Raw genomic sequence first — 20,000 nt, 5'->3', positions numbered from 1 at the left:
ATATATTTTAAAAAAATATATATAAGAGCATATATATATTTTTTAAATAAATAAGAATAAAAAAAAATATATATATATATTTTGTAAACGGATGAAATGGGGCGGAATGTGAAGGGAAATCTCCCCAATGGGGACACTGGTTCTGGTGATTCCCTCACTTTTTATTTCCTCTCACTTCCTGTTTTGGCTATGGGACAGGAAGTGAAGGCAAATTTCCCCAATGGGGACACAGATGAAAGAAAACACCTGACAGAGGTGATAGCTCCTCCCCTTACTCCATCCACAATGAAAACAAGGTTTTTCCCGGGGTTCTCCCCCACCCTCCTCCCATCTGGGGTCACTTCTCAATGTTTCTGTGATCTCCGGCTGATATAATGAGAGGGAGATTCCGGCTGTAATATCGGCTCCCCGGTGAGGAACGTTTATAGACGTACGTCAGTCAGGACGGGGTTAAGGTACGCTCTGACCTCAGCCAATCACAGCCATGGGGAGGAGCTCCAATCACCGGCCTCCAGCAGGGGGCGGGCACTAGGGTGAGTCTATGGCAGGGATAGGCTGGAAGTCACTTTCAGGGCGGGTTCTATGCCGGGCACTATCAAAGACTCTTCTGGTAAAAAGTGACCCCCCACAAATCGCTCTTTAGGTCCAGAGCTGCCGGCATTGGCTCATCATTTACCAGGAACTTCCTCTAGAACATATAGAGGGGTCCCGGGGGGGGGGGGGTCCTTTATAATTTCCCTGCTGGGGTCCCATCCATGGGGGGCGGGGCTACAGCTGTGTGTGTCGGTGTCCGGTATTCCTGTAGGGGGCAGTATAACCTGAGAAAATAAAACGATTTTATGATGAGGATAGAAAACTGACTGCAGTCTCCGCCCTGTAATCACCAGCTCAGCCGCTGATTGGTTGATCAGTTTATAGAGGAGGGGGTGGGGGGAGGGGCACATTTACAGATATCAGTCATTGTGGGGGGTAAAGAGGCTCTAATCTTGGATATGTGGATGTAGCCGAGTGTCCGGAGTTCCTCTTTAGGTTGATGGAAGTTCCTGGAGGTGTCTGTGTATCTCTTCCCTCCCACAGACATCACAGCCCACCCTCCGACACCGCCTACATCTGCTTTCCTCTCCAGAAGGACGGCGCCACCTGTGTTCAGGCATCATCCAGGGTCACCTGGACTATAATGCTGCATCAGCGATGACACATCACTTCATGTAAATCCTGGTGCCTGTGCTGGTCTTGGCTGTGTCCACAACTGTCTGACACTGATCAGCCCCCTGCTGCAGCCTCTGACATTATGATTTGTTACAATGTTGCAATCTGATCGCTGAGGGGGAGCAGACTGAGGACATCATCTCCGCCTAGGCAAAGCCACCGATTGGACCTGATTTTGCCACCAATACAAAAATGTGAAAAAACACGACGGAGGGGGGATTTTAAAGAGACCAGTGATGAGATGATTGGAGCTTTGTGACATGGAGCATTATCCTGCTGGATGGAGCCATCAGAAGACGAGGACACTGCAGTCATAAAGGGATGGACATGGTCAGCGAGAATACTCCGTGGTGTTTAACCACTTGCTTGCCGGGAACTTTTACCCCCTTCCTGCCCAGGCCAATTTCAGATGCCAGGCCCCTGACACTTGGAATGACAATTGCGCGTATCATTCTCTTCACACACATAGAGCTTTCGTTTGGTGGTATTTAATCATGCGCAGTACGGAACAGACGAAGCTTCGGAAAATCTCCGAAGCTGAACGGCGCCTGCGCCGTGAGTGGAGGTGGTAGCCCCACCATCCAAGCGGACATAGGGTTGTGAATATTAGAGGGCCGCTCACCACGCTTCAGGCTCGGCCTCGCTGCGCTCGGCTCTTTTATATTCCTGCTTTATGTCCACTTGGATGGTGGGGATAGAACCTGGACTCACAGCGCATGCGCCGTTCATCCTCGGCAATTTTCGGAATCTGTGTTGCTGTGTACTGCGCATGCGCAGTACACAGCGGACACTATCGGATGGGGGACCTTATATGATAGGACACCGGCATTTCTGTGTTTACATGTGACCAGCTCTGATTGGACGCGGCCGATTACATGGTTAACCACTTCAGCCCCAGAAGAATTTACCTCCCTTCCTGTCCGAGGCATTTTTTTTTGTGATACGCCACTGCGTCGCTTTAACTGACAATTGCACGGTCGTGCGACACTGTACCCAAACAAAATGGACGTCGTTTTTCCCCCCATAAATAGAGCTTTCTTTTGGCAGTATTTGATCCCCTCTGCGGTTTTTATTTTTTGCGCTATAAACAAGAAAAAGCGAAAATTTTGAAAAGACCCCACAATATTTTGTACTGTTTGCTGTAATAAATATCCCCATTTTTTTTTTCTTTTTAAAGCGATTTTCTCCCTCAGTTTAGGCCGATGTGTATTCTTCTACATATTTTTTGGTAATATAAATCGCAAAAAGCTTTTTTTTCCCACACATAGAGCTTTCTTTTGGTGTTACTTGATCACCTCTGCAGGTTTCTATTTTTTGCGCTATAAACAATAAAAAGGTAAACAATTTTGAAAAAAAAAACCAATATTTTTTACTTTTTGTTATAATAGATATCCCCAAAATATATATATATATATAAAAAAAAACTAATTTCTTCCTCCATTTAAGCCGATATGTATTCTACATATTTTTAGTTGAAAAAAATTGCACTAAGCGTATATTGATTGTAGACGCTATAACTTTTGCGCAAACCAAAATAGAGGGTAGATTTATGGCATTTTTATTATTTTTTTTGTACTAGTAATGGCAGTGAACTGGGGTTTTTTTTTTGTTTTGTTTTTTAGCAGGACTGCGACATTGCGGCAGACAGACACTTATGACACTATATTTGGACCAGTGACAGTTATACAGCGATTAGAGCTAAAAAATAGCCACTGATTACTGTATAAATGACACTGGCAGGGAAGGGGTTAACACTAGAGGGGCGATCAAGGGGTTAACTGTGTGTCCTAGGGAGTGATTCTAACTGTGGGGGGGGGACTGCCTGGGCGAGGAGACCGATCGTTGTTCCTAAGCAATAGGAACAACAGATCACTCTCCTCACCCCTGAGAGGACGGAGATCTGTTTGTTTACATTGACAGACATCCGTTCTTTCCTTCTCAGGAGCGATCACCAGTAGCCGGTGGCCATCAGGGCGGCCGGTGCCAGGCACGAGCTCCTACGTCGCTTGTGCGCCCTATACTCCTTAAAGCGCCTGCCATACAGATGGGGCTCTTTACAGAGATGGGGGTCACGCCATGTCCTAGCAACACCCAGAATGAGAGCCGCAACCGCCCCGCCGTCATTTCACAGTAGGTGGGTGGCAAGCGGTTAAAGAGGTTGTAAACCCCGTTACATCACTTTAACCTACAGGTAAGCCTATAAGACGACTTACCTGCATGTACCTTGACCATCTCTTAAAGGTGCACAGTTTAGGAGATAATCACTGTATCCACATGTGCCAACGTCACCGGGCGCATGCGCACTGAAGAAATGGCGGCGCTCGTGCCGTTTCTTCAATAGCTGTGACCAGTGGCTCTTGCGTGATGTCATTATTGGCTCCTGACTAGGGATGAGCTTCGTGTTCAAGTCGATGTGACACCAACCCACGTGACATAAAGCCATGTGACACCGCCCCTTGTCCCTATATAAGTGGCCGCGCAGCGAGTCCCTGGCATTGTGGCCAGAGAGATCGTCGAGTCAACATCTCCTGGAGAAGAAGAAGAAGAACGGAAGGCGGCGGCGGCGGCGACAGAAGACCGGGCCACCGCCTGTAATAGAGCTAGAAGAAGGCGCGGTGGCCCGGCAGAAGAACCGAAGAGGGGGACAAGACCCCCGAAGTCGGGAGAAGAGGCCGGCGGCGAGGAAGAAAGCCGGACTCCTCCGCTAGTAAAAGAGCTACAAGAAGATAGCGGAGGAGTCCGGCGAGAAGACCCCCAGAGCTGTGCAATAAAGTATTTTATCTCGTGTGTTGTGTTTTTTTTGTACTTTTATTTTACAGGTACATTGTACCCCATACTCATTCACATAGGGTGGGGGGCCGGTATACGGGGGCCCCCTTATTAAAGGGGGCTCCCGGATTCCGATAAGCCCCCCGCCCGCAGACCCCGACAACCAACGGCCAGGGTTGTCGGGAAGAGGCCCTTGTCGTCATCAACATGGGAACAAGGTGCTTTGGGCTGGGGGGGGCCACGCGGCCCGCCCTTCCCCAAGGCACCCCCCATGTTGAGGGCGGCCTGGTACGGCTCAGGAGTGGGGGGGGCGCTCGCTCGCCCCCCTTTCCTGGCCGGCCGGGTAGCGTGCTCGGACAAGGGTCTGTTGTGGACTTGGGGGGGACCCCCACGCCGATTTTTTTCCGGCGTTGGGGTTCCCCTTTAAGTCCATACCAGGCGGCGGGGCCAGCGATGTCTCCTTCGCGGGCCCCGCCTACCTGGAGACCTGCTCGAAATGAGTGGACTTTTCTCCGGGCGGGAAAAGTCTGCTCATTTCAAAAGTACAGCGGACTGGCACACACACGGCCGGATTGCGAGTCCGGCGGGAAGATTGGTGTGCAACACGGCATTCTAAGTCCGCCGTACTTTCGGGTCAAAAAAGTATGCCGGAGGCTACACACGGGGGATTGTTTGGCGGACTTGAGTTTGCCAGACTTTTCCACCAGATTGATCGTGTGTACGCGGCATAAGGGTGTACATTTTTGATTTCACTCCTCACTACCTATCACAGTTTTGAAGGCCATAAAATGCCAAAATAACACAAAACCCCCCCAAATGACCCCATTTTGGAAAGTAGACACCCCTAAATTTAGGGGTACACTAGTGAGACTCACAGGTAAAAAAGCACCTAGGCTGTCAGCGACTGTATCAAAACACTACAAAAAAAAACTGTTAGCGATCGCAGGGATCAGGCCTGACTCTGCGAACGCTGCAGTTATGTGTGTTGTGTTTTGTAAGTGACAGTGATCGATCGATACTGTACTTGGGTGGGCTGGGCTGGGCTTGGCGGAGGGGCTAAACGCAGGTGCTAGCAGGTATCTGGGCTGATCCCGCTAACAATGCGTTTTGGGAAACCTAAACTGCTGGCGACGCTAATATAGATCTGATCAGATACTATATTACTAAGGGAGGTGTATGCTTTGCGTGTGGGTGTTAGCGGTACTGGCACTAACCTGACGCTGCCTGGGCGACGCAGATCTTATCTGACCCTCAAACTTATATCACCCGCTGGGTGATCAGGGGGTTAAACCTTTATTAGGTAATAAATGGCGGGTGCCCTGAAACTATAAAAAAATAACTAATCAACCAGCGTCACCTGTAACAGTTATATGGTGATCACTGGTGAAAGGGTTAACTAGGGGGCAATCAGGGGGCTTTATGCGGTAGTATATGGGGGTCCCTGGCGCTATAAAAAGCTGCGGCGAACCTAAATACCTACCTGCCTAACTAGCGTCACCTGTGACACTAATACAGCGATCAGAAAAACGATCGCTTATTAGGCTTGGTTCATACTGGAGCGATGCGGGAACGCCGCGAATCCGCGGCGGGTTCCCGCATCCCATGCCTCCCATGCCTCCCATGCCTCCTAGCGGCAGTTCACACTGCCCAATGCGAACTGCAGGGAGTGTCAGTGAAATGTTAATGACACCCCCAGATCAGTTCGCATATCGCAGTGCGATCTGCAAACTCGGACAGGAATCGGATCGCATGGTGTGAACACCCATGCGATCCGATTCTGCTGCGGAACAAAAAAAGGGTCTCGTGCGAGTTTGCGGCGGGTGCGATGCGAATTCAGCCATACTATCAGTATGGCTGAAATCGCATCGCACAGAGATCGGATGTGATTTGCACTGCAGTGCGGTGCGAATCACATCCGTTCTCATAAACTGCTGCAATGTGAACCCAGCCTTAGTGACACTGGCGACGTGGGGTGATCACGGGGTTAAACCTTTATTGGGGGGGTTAGGGGGGTACCCTAGAGCTAAAGAGGGCTAACCCTAACTGCCCTAACAGTTATTGCAGTCACAAATGATACCAATGGAATAATAAAAAAAAATAAAAAATGCAATTGGTGTCACTGTGACTGGGGGTGCAGGGGTGATTGGGGGGGTGATCGGGGGGTGAAAATGTGCCTGGCGTGTTCTACTGTATAGTGTAGTGTTTGTGCAACTCACCGATCCTCTCTCCTCGGTGCCGGAATGAAAAATACCGACACGGAGGAGAGATTACATCACTTCCTCTGCCTGTGTTTACATTACAGGAGAGGAAGTGATGTCATGCTGCAATTCCTGCGAGGGGGTGACCATGAATGAATGGCCGCCCCCTCATCCCGGATCGCTCCTGCACGGAATCCGACCGCCGCTGGCACCGGGGGGGGGGGCCCGATTGGGCCCCCCACCCGCGGGAATGCAGGGACGTATATGTACGCCCATATGCCTGCCCGTGCCATTCTGTCGATGTACATCGTCGTGCGGCGGTCGGCAATTGGTTAATTTAGCTTCTTGTCATTTAATATTTATCTTATTTATGCAATTGCACCCACAGACACCCCCGCCCAGTCGGGTCCCCCGAACCCATATGCCCCAACTCCCCCCCATCTGGTCGGGTGGCAGCTTCCTTTTGCTTCTCCTCCTTGGCAATCACGGCGTATTGGAATGCCTAGGAGGAGGAAGGAACAAGGGTGACAGTCTACACTTTTTTACACAAAACAATATCATATATAAGCTTTTATATTGGTAAACGTTCCTTAATAGTATTCTAATTAGTTCATGTCATTTATTGGGTAAGGGATTTGGAGGGTGCCTACATACATTATCTCACAAAAGTAAGTACACCCTTCACATTTTTGTAAATATTTTATTCTATCTTTTCATGTGACAACACTGAAGAAATGACACTTTGATACAATGTAAAGTAGTGAGTGTACAGCTTGTATAACTGTAACTTTGCTGTCCCCTCAAAATAACTCAACACACAGCCATTAATGTCTAAACTGCTGGTAACAAAAGTGAGTACACCCCTAAATGAAAATGTCCAAATTGGACCCAATTAGCCATTTTCCCTCCCAGGTGTGATGTGAATCATTAGTGTTACAAGGTCTCAGGTGTGAATGGGGAGCAGGTGTGTTAAATTCGGTTTTATCACTCTCACTCTCTCATACTGGTCACTGGAAGTTCAACATGGTACCTCATGCCAAAGAACTTTCTGAGGATCTGGATAAAAAAAGAATTGTTGCTCTACATAAAGATGGCCTAGGCTATAAGAAGATTACCAAGACCCTAAAACTGAGCTGCAGCACGGTGTCCAAGACCATACAGCGGTTTAATAGGACAGGTTCCACTCAGAACAGGCCTCGCCATGGTCGACCAAAGAAGTTGAGGTCACGTGCTCAGCGTCATATCCAGAGGTTGTCTTTGGGAAATAGATGTATGAGTGCTGCCAGCATTGCTGCAGAGGTTGAAGGGGTGGGGGGTCAGCCTGTCAGTGCTCAGACCATACGCCACACACTGCATCAGATTGGTCTGCATGGCTTTCATCCCAGAAGGAAGCCTCTTCTAAAGATGATGCACAAGAAAGCCCACAAACAGTTTGCTGAAGACAAGCAGACTAAGGACATGGATTACTGGAACCATGTCCTGTGGTCTGATGAGACCAAGATAAACTTATTTGGTTCAGATGGTGTCAGGCGTGTGTGGAGGCAACCAGGTGAGGAGTACAAAGACAAGTGTGTGTTGCCTGCAGTCAAGCATGGTGGTGGGAGTGTCATGGTCTGGGGCTGCATGAGTGCTGCCGGCATTGAGGAGCTACAGATCATTGAGGGAACCATGAATGCCAACATTTACTGTGACATACTGAAGCAGAGCATGATCTTCTACCTTCGGAGACTTGGCCGCAGGGCAGTATTCCAACATGATAACAACCCCAAACACACCTCCAAGATGACCACTGCCTTGCTAAAGAAACTGAGGGTAAAGGTGATGGACTGGCCAAGCATGTCTCCAGACCTAAACCCCGTTGAGCATCTGTGGGGCATCCTCAAACGGAAGGTGGAGGAGCGCAAAGGTCTCCAACATCCACCAGCTCCGTGATGTCATCATGGAGGAGTGGAAGAGGACTCCAGTGACAACCTGTAAAGCTCTGGTGAACTCCATGCCCAAGAGGGTTAAGGCAGTGCTGGAAAATAATGGAGGCCACACAAAGTATTGACACTTTGGGCCCAATTTGGACATTTTCACTTAGGGGTGTACTCACTTTTGCTGCCAGCGGTTTAGACATTAATGGCTGTGTGTTGAGTTATTTTGAGGGGACAGCAAATTTACACTGAGTAATGGATGGCTTCAAAACATAATAAAGCATAAATTAATAATGTACACCCTCATCCCAATTAGATAATCTAGAAAAAGGTGTTAATGTCTCTGGTCTCCTATCAGAGATGTCAACTAGAAATGTGTGAGCAAGGGGACTATCACGGGGCACAGATAATGATAAAACAGTTATGACAACAACATTAATTAATATAAAAACAATTTATTAAAGTTACATAGATATAACATCTTCAAATATAAATCACAGATTCGTAGAGAAGGGTGGGGAAAATCGACTAGTTTCGCTTCACAGCTTCTTCAGGATATTACCTACATCTAAAAATACATTCATTTAATATGAAAAATTATTATATATTATGATCACAACATATTACATATATAATCATTTCAATACGGAGACATAGTTACACAGATTAAAGTGAGAGCGTATTCTTACCTATCCACCCTTATCCCAGCACCAGGCCAGATCCAACTGAGGGAGAAGGAAAAAGTCTTACCCGGCGATTGGGAGGGGGAAGCCTTTTTATAATCTGTAGAGCCATTATCTGTTATGCCTGGCCATGGTTTAAACTTTCCAGTGGTTACTTGTTTGTGACCTTCCTGCGATCGGCCTGGAGGGTACTGATGCATCGCCCTTTTGCCATACCTGTCCCTGTAAACTGGATAGGACACGACTCTATGTCTCTATCAGCACTAGCATTAATAGTTTTTATTTTATATAAATTGTTAGTTATATGTATATTTTACTTAACTAAATATTATGTGCTGCAGATGTATATATAACTTTTGTATATTGTGATGTAACAGCGTCTTCTTGTCATCTCCTTTGAATCAATTTCTTGTTCCAGCTGCCCAGGGGATCCTTGATGTGTGAGGGGATTTCTTCCCGGCGACTGGTGTGGTCTGGAGGTGGGACACTTTTACTGTGAAGAAACCATTGAAATAATGTTCAGGTCTCAGGGAAACCCTGCTAAAAAAAAATAATTATATCTTTAGATCAGTGGTCTCCAAAGTGCGGCCGTTTGCTTGCCTGTTTCCGGCCCTTGGGGCACTATTCATCCCACTGACACCAACGATTGAACACTAGTCCTCCCACTGACACCAACAATGGGGTGCTATTCCTCCCACAGCACAGACTCTAATGATGGTTCACCATTCCTCCCACTGATATAAATGTTTGAACACTATTTCTCCCACTGACACCAACAATGGGGCATGATTACTGCCACTGACACCAAAGATGGGGCAGTATTCCTCTGACTGATACCAACAGTGAGCGCTATTTCTCCCACTGACAACAAAGAAGTGGGCACTATTTCTGCCACTGACACCAATGATAGGGAAACAATTTCTCCCACCGATACCAATGAAGGGGTGCAATTCCTCCTACTACTAACCACAGACATTGGGGGAGATTTTCCAAAACTGGGAGCACTCACAATGCAGATGGAGGCATGCACCCATATCCTTATATAATATTTTTACGTTGGTACTCTGCATTGTCCTACTAATTTAGTTTATATTTATTCAAACACAATTGCTTATATTGTTTATTCAGAGCTATATATTACTGTAGGTCTAGAGTCGCATAGGTATATGCTATTTACCATTATTGCTATGGCTACTTTTGATGCTAGTTGGTTGTTGCTGGGTTGGGTTATGCTTTGGGCTGGCTGTTTCCGGCCAGTTTCCTCAGTTCCGGGAGCTGCGATGTGCTCCTGGGGCCCTTCCTCTCCTCCCTTTGGGTTGTTTGGGGATTGGACTGACGCCCAATCACGCATCAACGTCTCACCCCCGTCGCCGCTCACGCTACGCACACTAGTGACATTTGCGCAGCGACGCTGGATGTGTCCATCTAACGTCCCCCACAGGGTGGTTGGCTCGGACGGGGTGTTGGCGAATGCAGCTCTTAGTTTTTGACGCCCTTTCCTCTTATTGCACATTAGCATGGCGTTGGTGGACACCCATGACCCTATTGGATTGTCTATACTCCTCCCAATCGATTCATACCCCCTTCAGGGTTATTACCCCATGTTTATGGTGCACGACTGGACTTCATTAGTTTCACTGTATTCCAGGTATCTTATTGGTTTCCCCTACCCTTCCTTTCCAATATTTACTATTATGTTTTGCCCCAATCCCTCCCCGTCCTTGGTATCAATACCGTAGCTTCGGGGGTTATTTGGCATTTCCCATTTTTTTCAAATTACTTTTCTTACCACAATGGGGGTTATTATGTTATCCCTAATACCCTGCACTATAGGTACCCCCTTGACATGTCCATATCATGGATAGTCCTTGCACCATAATTTCTTAGTTTTTCCATCAATATTTTTGATATCTTTAGTCACCTTTTGTAATAATTTATCCACTGCTATATCCCATATATTTTAACATATACTCCCTTCTTCACAGATGGTAACAACTTTGTGGATCACATTCTCTTTTTCCATCCATGAGGGCCTATCTCTGGGGAATATTGTCTCCCCTTGGCTATCCATCCACGGTCGGGATTGTCCACCTCAGCTCCTGGGACTGATGTTGTTTCTGGTCAGCCTTCTGGCCCTCCATGCCTGCACCCAGTTTCATTGACATTCCTGTAAATAGTCTTGGTAAACTGGGGTAATTTCCCCTCTCTTTCTCCTCCATAAAATACCCATTATTTTATTTTATTTTTACAAATTAATTATGTGTTTCAATACTTATAGACATCTACACCATACTTGCTCCTGAAGAGTGGCAGTCGCCACGAAACGCGTCAAGCCAATAGATGCCTTTTTCGCTCATAATTTGCAACACCATCAATGACCATACTTACCAATTGGATTGTACCAATAAATCTGAAATATTGTTTTTTACCAAGGAGACACGCTTTCATGAAAATGGTTCTATACAATGTGTACAATATGAACTCATTATGTTACTAGTATATTATGTCATTATTATCATTGTCATAATTTATATATTCCAATGAACTTTGTTCTATTTAATGGTTATATTATGAACTTACTATGCCAATATTTTATCATGGAATTACTATTATTGTTATTTTTATATCAATAAACCAATGACTGCCAATTGTTTTGCAATGTGGTCATGGAATGTTCATAGTTCTAATATACTTAGTACCGCCCATCTTCATGTATATCGTGATATCTCCAGGGGTGTATGCTTCATATAAAGTCCCACCTTTCTTCCTTCTTATCAATCAATAGAGATGGAGGTGCTTGGCGGCGTCAGCCTTGCGTTCTCACACAAAGTCCCAACTGGTTGCTCTTGTTTTCTATTCACAATGCTGATGTGCCTAGTAATCAGCTTCTAACTTCAGCTTGTTCAATCAAGCTTTGGCAATAAAACCTGGAAGCTGATTGGTTTCTATGCACCGCTGCACCAGATTTTGCAAGTTTCAGTTTTAGTAAATCAACCCAGGTGTTTACTGACACTGGGACAGCCTGGCCCCCCCTAAAAATCTGAAGAACAGTAAACCAGCCCTTTATTTAGAAATTGTATATTTGCCAAAGCATACTGGTGTTCAAAAAGGGAAGGGCTTCTTTACACTGGTGGGCAGAATATTCCTAATCTCGCGTACACGCGGTCAGAATTACCGACAACAAATGTTCGATGTGAGCTTGTTGTCAGAAAATCCGACTGTGTGTATGGTCCATCGGACTTTTGCTGTCGGAATTTCCAACAAATGTTTGAGAGCTGGTTCTCAAATTTCCCGACAACAAAACTTGAAGGAAATTCCGAGCGTGTGTACACAATTCTGACGCAGGAAATTCCACGCATGCTCGGAATCAAGCAGAAGAGCCGCACTGGCTATTGAACTTCATTTTTTTCGGCTCGTCGTACATCTTGTACGTCACCACTTTCTTGGCGTTCGGAATTTCCGACATTTGTGTGACTGTGTGTATGCAAGACAAGTTTAAGCCAACATCCGTTGGGAAAAAAAATTGACGGTTTTGTTGTCGGAATGTCCGATCGTCTGTGCGTGCCATTACAGTGGTGGTCAGTGGGAAGAATGTCTCTTACAATGGTGGTCAGTGGGAAGAATGTCTCTTACAATGGTGGTCAGTGGGAAGAATGTCTCTTACAATGGTGGTTGGTGGGAAGAATGTCTCTTACAATGGTGGTCAGTGGGAAGAATGTCTCTTACAATGGTGGTCGGTGGGAAGAATGTGTCTTACAATGGTGGTCAGTGGGAAGAATGTCTCTTACAATGGTGGTTGGTGGGAAGAATGTCTCTTACAATGGTGGTCAGTGGGAAGAATGTCTCTTACAATGGTGGTCGGTGGGAAGAATGTCTCTTACAATGGTGGTCAGTGGGAAGAATGTCTCTTACAATGGTGGTCAGTGGGAAGAATGTCTCTTACAATGGTGGTCAGTGGGAAGAATGTCTCTTACAATGGTGGTTGGTGGGAAGAATGTCTCTTACAATGGTGGTCAGTGGGAAGAATGTCTCTTACAATGGTGGTTGGTGGGAAGAATGTCTCTTACAATGGTGGTTGGTGGGAAGAATGTCTCTTACAATGGTGGTCAGTGGGAAGAATGTCTCTTACAATGGTGGTCGGTGGGAAGAATGTCTCTTACAATGGTGGTTGGTGGAAAGAATGTCTCTTACAATGGTGGTTGGTGGAAAGAATGTCTCTTACAATGGTGGTTGGTGGAAAGAACGTCTCTTACAATGGTGGTTGATGGAAAGTATGTCTCTTATAATGGTGGTTGGTCGCATTTTTGGACCATAAGCTCTCATCGGTCTTTTGCTGGGTGAATTTCCGATCGTGTGTACGCGGCATTACTGTTCTGATCCCCCTAAAAGGCTGCTTTCACACTGATGTGCTGCAGTTTACTTGCATTGCGGGTGCTGCGCAGTGCATCTGCAACTTTCTGGGGTTAGTTGCACTTTTAAATAGACTTCTATTATATCCTGCAGGTGTGGTAGTGCCGGGACAAGGTTACATAGTGCCCAGGGCGAACATGCCAAACTGCACCCCCCCGTCTCCAAGATGTATGAGCATTATGTGTCAGCAAACCCCCCCCCAACCCCCATAAAAGCACTAGTCTGCATACTTACCCCCTACGCATAAATTCCCTCCCAGTAAAAATCCACTCCCCTGCTCAAATCCCCCCTCTCAGCAAAAATCTTTGCACCAGACTGGCCAATATGGAGTGGGGGGCCAGATTCTTTCAGGTGTTCACAGAATAACCCATGGTCTAAACCATCGGGAGAACAAGCTGTGGTGACCATCTAGGGTTGCCACTTCTCCGATTTTGACCTGGACAGTACAGATTTAGAATGCTGTGCCCAGGTTTCCCTCTGCCTGACACCCGGACACCTGCTGCCAGGGGGTACCATAGGGCCTCCTGTAGGAGCCCCAGGCAGCACACAGGGGGACCCGTAACAGCAGGGGGATTGGAGAGGCGGGGCAATTACAGAGGAGTCAAAACATAAGGGAAAGAGAGAGAGGCGACAGGCAGCTGCTAGTGCGGAACTTTTTAATACATTTTTTAAACATCACTCTCCATGTCAGAGCTGTGGGCATGTCAGTCTGTGTTGTCCGCTGCCCCATTCTCCCCTCCGATCCACGCTGCTGTTATCACTGAGAGATTGTATAATTTTTCTTAACCTTTGTACTATTATACTGTAGACTTTAGTACCCTTCACTTCCCCTGAAGAAGGAACAAACATATATTTCCGAAACGCTGGGGTTATTCTGTGAACACCTCCAAGAATCTGCCCCCCCCCCCCACTGCATATTGGCCAGTCTGGTGCTCCAGTATATCCGAGTTTCAGGGTGCCTTTTGTTTCAATAATCTGTGTTATCATGTAATGTTTTTTATGATGTTATTTACTATTGTCCTTTATGGACATGTTTTTTAGATTGTATACTAATACATTTTGGTATTGAGCTAGTATTGGTATTGTTCAATGAGCTAGTATGCTATGCATACTAGCTCATTATGCCTTTGTCTTGCAGAGTGATCACGCTGGTAAGGCATAGTGGTGGTAATCAGGATGGTAGTATGTCAAATGGCGGTGAACATAGTAAAACAACTTCCTATCACCCAGAAAAAGCGGTAATGTGAACTGCTGTGCCCGGGTGACATACTGACCGCCGGGCTCCTGGGTGCACGCTCTGTGGTGGTTATGACTAAGGCCTTATAGGCTGAAACGCGTCAATCTTTCTTATTTGCGTTTGGTCACTCTGCCCTGTTAATAAATACTACATTTTTTAAGAACAATCACCGGAGTGCGGATCATCTTTTCCTCATGCATGTCCTGTTAGCCGCTAATGCAAAGTGAAGTACCGATACGTTAACCCCGCATCGGTGTGGCTTCCCGTCCACCGCTTATAGGCAATGGGCGGACAGGAAGTAGTTAGTAGTCCATTTTAGTTCAGCATTCAACAATGAGAAGAAGGGATCCATACCCTCCCCCAGGTTTTGTACTGTCGGAGCCATCACTAAGAGTTCAGCTCACACCCTCATGTGCAGTAACTTACAACTCTAAAAATTGCGCTATGAAGGTTGCCGACAGAACGTTCGGAGAAAGAGAGGGAATGTGCAACCGTCAAGGCCTTGCCATGTATACCGCTCAGAATCCTTGTCTCTGTATTGTATACCTAACATTTGTATTTAAACATTTTTGTAACAGTTCTTTTCTGGAGCGCTAACAAAAAAAAGAGTACAGTTTATTTTATTTTTTTATGTCTTTATTTTTTTGTAAACAATCCAAGACCCCCATTCATATACTGGGGCCAATTTTGGACAGAAGCCAATTAACCTACCTGCATGTCTTTGGATTGTGGGAGGAAACCGGAGTACCCGGAGGAAACCCACACAGGCACAGGGAGAACATGCAAACTCCAGGCAGGTAGTGTCCTGGTTGGGATTTGAACCAGCGACCCTTTTTACTGCTAGGTGAGAGTGCTAACCACTACACCACTGTGCCGCCCAACATTTGAGGCACCATGTTCGTAGAATCTCACGCCTTCAAAAGAGATTTGGACAGATCTGTCTCATTTTCATATCTGTAGTTCTTCGTCTTCACCAGGTTCCCCAGCTGATTGAAGTAATTTGCAGTTTGCTGCATCACGGGATGGTCCATGTATGTGTCTCTCTGTTTGCATCTTGATAGAGACTGATATCGGTCATGCAGAAGACCCGTCATCTTCCTCCGCTTCTACTCTTTATAGTGGAGCTGCACACGGTAGAGGTGGATACATTTGTAGACTTGGCTGGTGATTTCCAATGCAGCCATGGTAAGGTGATCATATTTTTAAAATGTATCCGGGAACTTTTTATTTATTTATTTTTTATTGGCAAATGGTAAACTATTTTATAAGCATAATATAGATGCAGTGTATGTGGTGTGTGTATGGATTGATTGTATAATATATATGTTATTTCTCACATTTTGTCCATAAATAAAGATAATTTTTTGAGCTATGACTACCAAATGTTATGGATGTAGCACCCTGATATTTAGGCAGGGTTGCTATTAAATTTAGTTGCCAAGTGATAGTTGCCTTGGCCAATCGGAGCGCCTCCGGAATCAATCCAAATGTAACCTGAACTACAATGGGTGTCCAGCAAGAGCATAATGACAACCTCCCATCATAGCCGGTCCAACACATGCCTCAAAAACATACCGGCCTCCAACCTCCCCTTAGCCGGTCCAACACACGCCTCAAGGGGGAGTATGGAAGAGGAAGGAAAGGAGGGGGGAGGGGAAGTTGGGGGTAAAGGAGGGGTGTGGGGGTTCCCCCAACCCCCACCCCCTTCTTCCTCCAACCTTCCCTCCCCCCCTTTTCCTCCCTGTGCCTCTTCCATACTCCCCTTTGTTCTACCGTTCCCTTTAGAATGTGATATTTTTGATTAACCTTAAAGCAGGCTGTTTACCACAAACATCTCAGGTACTTTTTTTACAGGTGATTATGTTTAAGTGATGTATTGTCCTACATTAAAACTTCTGCAGAAGCAGTAGAAAGGTAAATAGATGGCTCATGGGAAGACCCTCATGTTACTGGAGTGGCAGCCGCCACCAATGTAGGGACCTGTGTTGGTACAGCCGTACCTGGTCCCTAGGAGGGTTCCTCAGACTTTTTGTTGAATCTTCCTACTTTCGCCACTGCAGGCACAGTTTAAGTTGCGTGCTGTCTGTAGAAAAAGAAGAAAAGGATTATTAGTGGATATAACACAGGAGGATTTATTAGTGGATATAACACAGGACTATCACCTTTCAGTTACATAACAGACAGCCTGTCACTTCTGCAATACTTCTCAGTATAGGACTTGGTCATTTATGATATATATACATATATTTCTCCAAAAATGGCAGTTTTTATAAAGGTAGTTCTCTCCACAGAGGAGGTCGGCCTGATAGGTGGCTGAGAATTCAGCCTAAAGTATAGGAACCCTTTCTATATGTTCAGCCAGTGTCATTATTACCTCAAGAGTATAAAAGGGAGGACGTTATTTACTGGGGGTCCTGAGGTAAGTTAGAGGGATCCTTACTGGGACGCCTTGACTAGGCTAAATAACCATTGCTGAGAAACGAGAAAACATTTCCTAATCACTATTCCTACCCTTGGAATAAGCGATAGTAGAAGATTCGGCCATCGCCAATCACCTATCCACCACCAGTTCACAAGGAAAGGAGCATTCATTACAGATCTGTAACTTAACACTGGACAACTTCATATTAACTGTAATTGTGACCCCCCCCCCCCCCCATGAGGAAGAACAACCTCCAACTATCCAGAGGTCTTTGATCTTCTAGTCCTAAACTGCTACAGTTTGTGAGAGACTGCCTAAGCAGTATAACAACAATACACGGTACTTACTTTTTTAATGTACTTCCACAGAGATCCTAGGGTTCTTAGGCAGCGACAGGTTTTCTTCTTGGCTTGTTTGATGGGTTTACAAGAGATATTGTAGTGAGACAGAAATTTTGTCAATTTCGTTCTAGTCTTGACCTTTTCAGACTTTTCTTTCCCTTCTCCTGTATGTTCCTCCCCTTCACTTCCATCTTCTGTGTGTTCTTGCCCTTCGCTGTCTTTAACGCCACTTTCTTCCCCATCACTTTCTTCAATGCCACTTTCTTCAGTGCATTTCATTTCCTCCTCACTTTCATGTGTTTCCTCTTGCCATGTCTCTTTCACTTCCACCCCTCTTTCATATGTTTCCTCTTCCCACATCTCTTCCCTTTCTTCCTCTCTTTCCTGTGTTTCCTCTTCCCCTGTCTCTTTCATTTCCTCCTCTCTTTCCTGTGGCCCCTCTTCCCACATCTCTTCCCTTTCTTCCTCTCTTTCCTGTGTTTCCTCTTCCCATGTCTCTTTCATTTCCTCCTCTCTTTCCTGTGGCCCCTCTTCCCACATCTCTTCCATTTCTTCCTCTCTTTCCTCTTCCCCTGTCTCTTTCACTTCCTCCTCAAGTTCCTGTGTTTCCACTTCCCACATCTCTTTCACTCCCTCTTCTCTTACCTGTGTTTCCTCTTCCCCTGTCTCTATCACTTCCTCCTCTCTTTCCTGTGTTTCTTCTTCCCACATCTCTTTCACTTCTTCCTCTCTTTCCTCTTCCCCTGTCTCTATCACTTCCTCCTCTCTTTCCTCTTCCCACATCTCTTCCATTTCTTCCTCTCTTTCCTCTTCCTCTGTCTCTTTCACTTCCTCCTCTCTTTCCTGTGTTTCCTCTTCCCACATCTCTTCCATTTCTTCCTCTCTTTCCTCTTCCCCTGTCTCTTTCACTTCCTCCTCAAGTTCCTGTGTTTCCACTTCCCACATCTCTTTCACTCCTTCTCTTACCTGTGTTTCCTCTTCCCCTTTCTCTATCACTTCCTCCTCTCTTTCCTGTGTTTCTTCTTCCCACATCTCTTTCAATTCCTCCTCTCCTGTCTCTATCACTTCCTCCTCTCTTTCCTCTTCCCACATCTCTTCCATTTCTTCCTCTCTTTCCTCTTCCCCTGTCTCTTTCACTTCCTCCTCTCTTTCCTGTGTTTCCTCTTCCCACATCTCTTCCATTTCTTCCTCTCTTTCCTCTTCCCCTGTCTCTTTCACTTCCTCCTCTCTTTCCTGTGTTTCCTCTTCCCACATCTCTTCCATTTCTTCCTCTCTTTCCTCTTCCCCTGTCTCTTTCACTTCCTCCTCAATTTCCTGTGTTTTCACTTCCAACATCTCTTTCACTCCCTCTTCTCTTTCCTGTGTTTCCACTTCCCCTGTCTCTATCACTTCCTCCTCTCTTTCCTGTGTTTCCTCTTCCCACATCTCTTTCACATCCTCCTCTCCTGTCTCCATCACTTCATCCTCTCTTTCCTCTTCCCACAACTCTTCCCTTTCTTCCTCTCTTTCCTGTGTTTCCACTTCCCACATCTCTGTCACTTCCTCCTCTCCTGTCTGTATCACTTCCTCCTCTCTTTCCTCTTCCCAAATCTCTTCCATTTCTTCCTCTATTTCCTCTTCCCCTGTCTCTTTCACTTCCTCCTCAATTTCCTGTGTTTCCACTTCCCACATTTCTTCCTCTCTTTCCTGTGTTTCCTCTCCCCCTATCTCCATAATTTCCTCCTCTCTTTCCTGTGTTTCCTCTTCCAACATCTGTTTCATTTCCTCACCTGGCACACTTTCGTCAGATGCACAGCTCTCCGTAGCCTATAAGAGAAAAAAAGAAGGTAAGTGGATGTACAGATTTGCAACTCTACTCGCTTTAAGATTTTATTGAAGGTTTTTTTTTGTGTTATCAATGTCCTGGGAAAGCTTCCCTGTACTTCATATAATCTCAGTAAGAGATGTAATAAGTGGAAGCCTCCCATCACGATTGCGAACTGCAATAAAAACCCTTCAGTGCATTTCATTTCCTCCTTTCCATTTAAAATCCCTGAACTTCCTCCCTTCATGTTCTACTTAGGATTTTTTTTGTTTTTAAAAGCATTTTTAATAAAAGAGTTTCTAATCAATCAATCAATCAGTTGGTGACTAAAGGTATTTCAAAAAGTAAACCTCTGAACATCCAAAATACAGCAGGATTGGGGGGGGGGGGTATGTGCAGATAATTAGAGGGGCACTTGTGCAAACTCCTCAGCTGCATAAGGGCCCCCTGGGACTTAGGGGCTCATCTACACAATCTATGCTTAGTAAAAAAAAGAATGCTTGTGTTTGGGAAGTAGGTAATTGGGGCTCATGTCCTAATCACTATTTATCCCCTTGGAATAAGGACTAGTACCAGATTCTGCCATCACCCCCCACTCCCCAATTCTCTAGGAAAGGGACATTCATTAAAAATCTGTAAATTAACACTGGACAATTCATATTGTCATTTTGACTGCTGTCGTGGAGCCAATGGGGGGAGGGAGCCTCTGCTCTCATATGTAGATCATACGAGAGAGCCTCTGCTCTCACATTGATGGATCAAGATTGAGGCTGGGGGGGCACATAGAAGGTTTATGCATAGAATGCGTTAAAGCGGTAGTAGTAAACCCACTGACTTTTTTACACCTGTAAGGCATAATGAGCTAGTATGCATCACATACTAGCTCATTATGACTTACCTTAGAATGAGATGCTGGTAATTCACCTGGTCCACGCCGAGAGAGCTGACATTTTCCCCTCGGCATGTCGACTCCAGCGCTGTGAGTGGCGCAGGGTCGTCACTCCCGCACAT

At 45.9% G+C, this 20,000-nt stretch overlaps 1 protein-coding gene across 1 annotated transcript in view; it reads right to left on the bottom strand.

The window, feature by feature from the left end:
• The window catches only part of LOC143927077 (uncharacterized), a 29,374-nt gene that overhangs the window by 5,727 nt on the left and 3,647 nt on the right, over positions 1 to 20,000 (bottom strand). The window contains exons 3-4 of the mRNA XM_077451034.1: positions 18,404 to 18,991; positions 16,469 to 16,505 (exon numbers count right to left, since the gene is read on the bottom strand). Coding sequence (XP_077307160.1) covers positions 16,469 to 16,505; positions 18,404 to 18,991 — 625 coding nt within the window. The remainder of the gene's footprint in view (positions 1 to 16,468; positions 16,506 to 18,403; positions 18,992 to 20,000) is intronic.

The sequence above is a fragment of the Lithobates pipiens genome, unplaced genomic scaffold (assembly GCF_037356315.1).
Source record: "Lithobates pipiens isolate NorthernLeopardFrog02 unplaced genomic scaffold, aLitPip1_a1.2 Scaffold_23, whole genome shotgun sequence".
Classification (NCBI taxonomy): Eukaryota; Metazoa; Chordata; class Amphibia; order Anura; family Ranidae; genus Lithobates; species Lithobates pipiens.
This window is presented reverse-complemented; position numbering and strand designations above follow the sequence as displayed.